Source organism: Pinus tabuliformis, chromosome Q, assembly GCF_031772625.1.
Source record: "Pinus tabuliformis cultivar Carrire ecotype Pingquan chromosome Q, CPIR1, whole genome shotgun sequence".
NCBI classification, from domain to species: Eukaryota; Viridiplantae; Streptophyta; class Pinopsida; order Pinales; family Pinaceae; genus Pinus; species Pinus tabuliformis.
Genome location: NC_142296.1, coordinates 420,629,455 through 420,637,878, shown reverse-complemented (window position 1 = coordinate 420,637,878; position 8,424 = coordinate 420,629,455). Strand labels below are relative to the sequence as shown.

The following is an 8,424-nucleotide window of genomic DNA, read 5'->3' as shown; positions in this document are numbered from 1 at the left end:
CTCCATTGATCCCAGATCAATATCAAACATCATTCCATAGGGAGTAAGATAGTACACAGTGCATCCATCGGTAGGACTGTGGTCCTTATCTTCATTTCCCAACTCATTGGCCAGATGAGAGGTACATCCCATGGGTCCCAAACTGCACGGGTAGGACGTATCAACAGGAGAAGGTGAACCACTCATCTTGCTCATATGCCATAGGAGAAGGTGAACCACTCATCCTATGCATATATCAACCATCATGGGGTATCACAGGGGAAGGTGAACCACTCACCTTGTACACAATGCACCACTAGGGGAAGGTGAACCACTCACCCTATGGTTGCTCATATCTCCAAGAAGTACCCCAAGACCCCCGGAGCTCCTAGAGATCAATGTCCAACTCAAACGGGACCCTCATAAAAAGGTCTGTCCACGACTCCTCTCCGTTCACTGAAGGTTAAGAATTTAACCTTCCCCACGGGCTTCGTAAGAATATCTGCGACCTGTTCATCAGTTCCAATGTGATGGAGCCTTATTGCTCCCCATTGTACCATATCCCGGATAAAGTGGTACCTGATATCAATATTCTTGGAGCGGTCATGGAACACGAGATTTCCAGAAAGACGAATCCCACTTTGGTTGTCGCAGTAGATCACGGTGGTATCCAACACATGCCCAAGCAACTCACTAAAGAGCTTCCTCAACCAAATAACTTCACAGGATGCCATATTAGCAACAATATATTCAGCCTCGGCGGTGCTCGAAGCAACCGATTTCTGCTTCCTGCTCATCCAGGATATTGAAGCAGAACCTAGTGAGAAGCAACATCCAGAGGTGCTCTTGAGTCTTACGATCCACCACACTGCCAGCCCAGTCAGCATCAGAATAAACATGGAGCGTCAAATTCCTGACAGTGTATCTCAGTCCATAGGTGATTGTGCCCTGGAGATATCTCAAGAGATTCTTGGCAACAATCCAATGTATGTGATGAGGCTCAACCATAAATTGACTCAATGTATTCACTGCAAAGCATATGTATGAACGGGAGTTCACCAAGGACATCATGGCCCCCATGAGTTGACGATACTCAAAAGGATTTCCCAAATGGGGCCCAGCAGCACTTCTGCATAACTTCTTGAAGTTCAGTTCCCCTGGAGTAGTCACGAACTTACAATCGACCATCCCAAGTCTTTCAAGTAGCTTCACACTGTATTTTCCTTGGGAAAGGAAAATCTCACCTGACTTTTGCTAGATCTCCAAGCCTAAGAAGTAGTGCATCAGCCCTAGGTCCTTCATCTCGAATTCAGAAGCCTACTCCCTCTTGCATTGATAAATAAGAGGGTCTGCACCTATCAAAAGAGATCGTCTACATAAAGTACCAAGATGAGAGGTCTATCATTTTCAACCTTGAAGTAAAGTTTTGGATCAACTTCACTTCTTGTAAATCCCAGCTTCATCATATAGCTGTCGATCCTCTGATACCAAGCCCGAGGAGCTTGCTTCAACCCATAGAGGGCTTTCTTCAATTTGCATACATGTGTCTCTCGATCTTGAACTTCGAACCCCTCGGGTTGTTCAACATAGACTTCTCCCCAATGCAACAAGGCGGTCTTGAGATCCATTTGATGTAAATTCCATCCTTGTGAGGCAACAAGGGCAATGATCGAACGGATGGTGGTATATCGGGCAACTGGTGCAAATATCTCATCATAGTCCACACCTTCCTCTCGAGAGAATCCTCGAGCAACAAATGTGGCCTCGAACTTTTCAACACTTTCATCAACTCTATGCTTGATCTTGTAGAGCCATTTCGAGGTGACAACAAATTTGTCGTTGGGTCTAGGGACCACATCCCAGACATCATGACTTATCTCCTCTTCTCTTTGACTAGGCACATAGATTCTATATGCCTTTGAAGTTTCACTCTAGCCCACAAATGTTACTTTCTTCCTAGATGCATCTAATTTGCTTCTCTTTTCTTTCGGCACATGAAAATACATGGGACTACCAAAAATTCTAAAGTAAGAAACATCAGGTTCTTACCTTGAAAACTTCTTCAGGAGTTTTGGAGTCCAATGCTTGATGTGGGCATCTATTTTGAACATACACAACAGTGTTGGCAGCTTCTCCCCATAGGTACTTCGGAAGGCCTTGATCATGAAGCATGGCACGAGTGGCTTCTATAATAGAATGATTTTTCCTTTTAGCAACACCGTTTTGCTCAGGAGTATATGCGGTAGTAGTCTCCCTCTTAATGCCAACTTCTCTACAATAGTCATTGAACTCATGTGATTCATATTCGGTTCCATTATCGGTCCTCAATATTGTGATCTTCTTCCCTATTTGATGTTCGACCAAGGCTTTGAAAGAGCGGAACCATGAAAATACTTCGTCCTTCTTCTTCAAGAAATAAAACCAAGTTTTGCAAGAGAAGTCATCCACAAAAATAGCATAATATAAATATCCTCGCAAAGATGTCATGGGCAACATACCAGATAGATCAGAATGAACCAATTGCAAAATATCGGTAGGCTTGCTATCACTTGAGGGGAATGCCCCCCTTGTGTGTTTTCCTTCGGCAACCCCCCTTGTGTGTTTTCCTTCAGCAACAAACACCTTCATGTTCTACTTTAAATTCGGGCATACCTGTCACCATCTTCCTTGGATTGGGTAGGGCTTTATAATGAAGATGAGCAAACCTTCGGTGCCATAATTCGGATTGAAGAGATGTGTCACAAGACATGGCTCCCAATGGACGTCCTCCAACTTGATATAGGTTATCAACCTTGAATCCAAGAGTAAATGCTTCTTTGAAATATCTTTTCCAAACACGTACCTTTCCATCAATGAATGCTAATTTGAATCCTTTGTCCTCCATTACCGAGATAGATACCAGGTTCTTCTTTAGATCGGGTACATATAGTACTTCTTGTAGATGAATGGTGTTGCCTTGATTTAATTGAAGTGTAACATTCCCAACTCCTTTCACGAGATAGGTGGCATTGTCTCCAAGAATGATTTCCAAATTTGTATCCTTTTCTATCAAATTTGAAAGAGCTTCCTTATACCTAGTGAAGTGCCTTGAGGCACCATTATCAATCAACCAATTTCCCAAGTTATCCGGAGGAGAGGTAGTAGAGAGGGCAAATATAAGATAAAATTCTATTTGCTTGTTATCTACAACATTAGATTCACCATCCCTGGAATTTCTTGATCTTTTGGGAGGTCGACCATTTCCATGTTGAGTAGTGGGAGCATTCCTTTTTCCTTTGAACCTTTCATTCCTTTGATTGTTGTTGCCCCTGAAATTGTTGCGGTTGTTGTTGTCATCATCTTGAGGTGTATCCCTTTTATTAGGACACTCCCTAACACAATGGCCAAACTTGTTACAAATGAAGCATCTACCCTTTCTTCCATCTTTGAACCCTGGTCTTCCTTGACATTGCTTCTTTGAACCTACATTGTTCTTCTTTTTAGCATGAGCGGAGAATGCAGTAGGATCATTCCTATTTGAAGGCATGTCTCTCTCTATCATCCTTGTATCTTATTGAGTACATCTAGTCAACAATTCATCAAAACTTGGAATCTTGTCATTGTTGAGGATAGTAGTATTAAATACATTCCATTCACAAGGGAGACCTCCAAGGGCAATGAGAGTGAGCTCCCTATCAGCTATAACTTCTCCAATTGATAGAAGATCATTTTTGATTTCGATAATCCTCATGAAGTAGGATTGGATTTTCTCCTCTTCCCTTCTTTATGTCTTTCAACTTGTTCTTGAGAAAGAGGACTTGGTTTGCATTGCTAGCTTTGAACATGCTAACCAACTTGTCATACATCTCCTTAGATGTGTCCAAATCGGAGATGTAAGCAACTGAATGCTTATGAATAGAATCCCTGATGATCTTTTTGGCTTTGACCTCACCTTTCTTGCACTTTGTCTTAGCGGGAGCTGGTCCATTTGAAGGAGGTTTAACGATCTTTCCCTGCACATAGTCCATAGCATCATGCTCTTCCAAAGTCAAGTCAAGAGACATCTTCCATGCATGATAATTAGACTTATCATTGAGCTTGTCATTAGATTTGAAGTAAGATGAGGAGGCCATTGAATCTTGTCCTTGACCAACATATCTTAGTGATTTCTTTTCTCACTCTTGCTTGGGCTTTGTCTTCACCTCAACTCTGATTCCATGTTAATTTTAGATAACAATGGTATGTTCTATGCTTTAGAGCAATTTACTTCAATTTTTCTTATTAGCCCAATATCAATTTCCACATTAGTAATCACATAAACATTGATAGTAAATGCAGATAGAACATAATCAATAAGCAGAAGACAATCCAAGACAAGAGGACACAATATTTGGCAGATGCTAGGGAAAAACCCCAATGTGGGGAAAACCGAGAGAGTACATCATACAAAATTTATTTCCCCACTCACTGTAAAACAATCCAGTGAAACTGCAGTCAACAGGATGCCCTAACCAGAAAGTCAATGCTGGTTAAATCAACATAAAGTCTCCAAATCAACTCGGTCAAACCCAGTCAACTTGGCCTCCAAAGATAGTCCAAATCAGCCCAAAACAATTCTAAAATTCTCAGTCAAAATTAGTCAACGCAGGTCAGCGCTGCGGTCAATGTTGCTGCAATCAATGTTGGTCAACTTGCCCAGAAAATCCCGGTATTTGTGCTAGAATATGCGGCCTACCCAAACAGATATTCTCCCACAAAAATCATAGTCAAATGAAGTCAAACAATGGCTGGTCAACACTGATCGAAGATGGCTGCAACTCTGTCAATGCAGAGAACAAAAATGGCCAGTCAAACCTTCGCACGTGTGGAGAAGAATAGGCTGCCTGTGATTTGTACGACCCAATCAGATGAAGAGAGAGAATGCAATGTTGAGTTGTGAATGTTCAAATGAGGAAAATGCCTCGTATATTTATACACAACGTTGATGGTGAAGAGACACGTATGTTCGGATTCATGAGCTTACATTAGACTTTTGGCCGACCTTGACAATTCGTCCATAGAAGAAATAAATTCATAATTCCATTTCTACTTGTCAGAATGAGATGATCTTTAGATCAATCCTGCACCTCTCAGAAAGAGGAATCCAATGAAAATATCATCTCCATCATATGAGCTGTCCAAGATGGAGTTTCGCCCTAGTTGCCAAACTCGCTACGTCATACTTAACACTTTCTTTTATACATTACAAATCCTTATCACACATGCATTCATCGGGTTCAACTAACCATTGGTTCTCTGAGAAATGGCACCCTTACATCCACATACCTGGGTAGGGGGTAGGGCTTAGAACTTTGCCCTAGGAGGTTGATGTAGCAAAAAGAAACAAAAAAAGAACATATCATGGCCACAAAACAAAATCAAAAGAAAGAATATCAAAATGCAAAATATTGTCGAGACATACAAACTATCACGTGGACAAAAGCCTAGCTTGAGCCCTATCTCTCTCCTTATGGCCGTCACCTAGTTGTTGAGCACATGTTACTCGATTACATTATAAAAGGAACCCTTTCATGTTCCAATCTTGATGAGCAATAAACTGACTCATTATTAAGGGGTAATACAATTGCTTTGTCATTGAAAGCAAGCTCTAACCCTTGAGCTATGAGCAATAATAAAAAGAAAAAATTAAACAAAAGTAAAAGGGGCACAAGAAGAGTGGAAAAAAAAGGCTGAGTTGGTAACTCATGCATCCGCGATCGTTCCTTCCTCACATCTATATACTCAAGATGTGGATCCCCCATCAAAAACTCCCTTTGATCATGTCACTTACCCATGAAGTCTTCTCCCCTCTGTACCATCATTATTATTCACTAACATCTATCAAATGATAGGTGGATTGAGGAAATGTTACTTCCCCTTAGGGGCTGGAAACACTTAATAGGATTGTCCTATAACCACTCTTACTTAGGGGGAAACACCATCACGAGCACAAGGCCCTGATTTTGGAAGGAAATCTTTATTTGAATTCTTAAATAACCCATTACATTCAAGCTTGGTTCACTTATATGCAGTAATGCTTCTTATCCCTAGTGACTGGTGCTTTCAGTAGAATCTATGTTGTTATTTTTAGTTGGTTCAACGGCCCATGTCTTGGGTAACCTTTCGCAGGTATGCATGCCATTAGAGAAGTATATTGGCGCTGTCAAGTGAAGTGTTGACAACCTTGGGCCTCATAGCAGTAGCAACACATCACACGACCCTAGGCATCCCCTGCACCCAGGGCGTTCTGCCACTTTGCACTGGATTTGACGATTCTTCAGGATGACAGACTTGGACCCAACATGTCCCCAGGCTAGCCTTAACACCTTATGAGGGATGGCAGTTGATTTAGGGCCTGTATGAGGATGGTATTGATTCTCACTTTTAGAGGCTTGGGAGGGCTAGTAGCACCTGGAAAGCCCTCAATGTTGCCGCAAAGATGGACTTTATGAGTGGTTGTAAACCCATGGCGACCCCTTTGTGGTGCCCTAGTTGGATTTTTGGACCACAGAGAGCGATTGATGAGAATTTGATGGCCAACGCTCAAACCATGATTTTTATGTGCTACTACATCACATTTGGCACCTTGTAGCACCAAAGCTTGGCATTTGGAGAACACCTCATGTATGACATCATCCCTAGAAGGCTAGCAACTCACATGTGTGGGCTTATTTCACACTTTAGGTCAAAAGCTAGTGGGTTGTCTTGTAACCCAAGGCATTTTTGTGATTTTACTTTTTATTAGGGGCTTGTAGGCCAATAAGTAGAACTCATCCTCCTCTTATAAATAGAGGAGAGGATCGTTGTTATTCCTTATCATCACTTTGACTAGTTTTGCCCTCCCAAGGAGGATTTCAACCTTTTTGTATCTTGGAGAAGATGTGATCTATGGAAAACATTGCTTATTGGAGCTATATTCTTGTCTTTGGAGAAGTTTCCTTGGATCAATAATTGGATTGTTCATGCATATTGTCTTGTAAGTGAGCTTTATTATTGAAAAGTTCTAATTTTATGTCTAATGTATAGGATAAATTGATGATCTAGGGTTCTCTATTGCACTATTGTCATTGAAGGCAAATTGTATGGATGCCATGTCTCATTGTTACATGCATTACTCATGTATGATATGTGAATGACAATCCCCTTGGTGAATCTTACGTAGCTCTCCCAAGTGAATTTTGATCCCTCACTAAGGTAATAGTTAGGGCTTTGTTGCTAGGGCATCTTGATATCCTTACTCCTTTGCAAGTTTTAGCCAATCTTAAGAATCCATGGACTTCATCCACCCAAGGACCAGGCATTGACCTTGTCTAATAGGTGATCAACTTTTCTCTTATCCCCAAATTGAATTTCGCTCTTCCTCTTTTCTCTTTTCGGCCCTCTCAAGGCTAAGTGGCCTCATGTAGGGCTTCGTGTGATTTGGTCTAGGAGAGAGATCGTTAGCCTTGGAAGGATTCAACAAGAAGAGAAGTAGTTGCCTCAAATCATTCCTCTTGGTGGCTCATCCATCTATTTTCCCCCATAATTTCTCTTGCCCTAGCTACTTTCCCCTAGGAGAAACCCCAACTTGGTTAAGCTTCAACTTGAGGGCTTCTTGAAGGTTTCATGTGCCATTGTCTTGCTAGAATAGATTGTTGGAAATGTTTCTTAGTACCTTGACTTTGGGTCATTCCATGTTCCATGCTATTAATCAAACCCTAGGTCTAGTGTGCCCTAGTTTCGCCTCTCTAAGGGAAGCGAATTGTCTCTTCCTCATTGCGTGAGCCTTGTACATAAGTTGTGTCATCTCTTAGAACCCTGTTGTGTAACCTTACACCCTTAAACCTATAATATCTCATAGGTGACCTATGTACCGGGACTCCTCCCATTGGTGAAAATCCATAAAGAGCAGGGGGTAGTAGCTGTGGGGGCAGTGTGCTACTACCTTATTGTTGTCATTTGGTCTAGTGATTGCCTTGTAGGGTATCCTTCTACAAGGTTTGCTAGGTTTTGTAGCAAGTTAGCAACAAACCCCACAATTTAGAGCTGGAGATACAACCACCAAATTCTTGCAAACAAGGGTCAGCAAAGCTTAAATCTAACAAATAACTAAAGCCAGGTTCCCATAATGACAATTCAAAAGAGAAAAATTCTAATTCAAAGCCCTAATTTGAACCAAGGTAAAATAGAGCCATGAACGACAGATTGAAAAAACTCCACAATCCTTAGACAACAGATTGGCATTGAGAGCCATTACCCACCTACAAGAAGGTTAAAACACTGGAGTGTTTGATGTGCTTGATCTTCCATTAACTTTTGAGTGTGTGAGGGCATTGTTATCACACAAACCTTCACTTCTTGAGATAAAGTCTTAAAGCTCAAGCAAGGCTTTGGTGTAACTAAGAGGGAGGCCATTGTCGCCTCACCAACCCTCTTATTCTCTTGAGA

The 8,424-nt window shown here is 41.5% G+C and overlaps 1 protein-coding gene across 1 annotated transcript in view; it reads right to left on the bottom strand.

Annotated features, from left to right (window-relative positions):
- Positions 1-386: 386 nt before the first annotated feature.
- Positions 387-8,424, bottom strand: part of LOC149219994 (uncharacterized) — a 31,889-nt gene continuing 23,851 nt past the window's right edge. The window contains exon 6 of the mRNA XM_089386970.1: positions 387-488. Coding sequence (XP_089243096.1) covers positions 387-488 — 102 coding nt within the window. The remainder of the gene's footprint in view (positions 489-8,424) is intronic.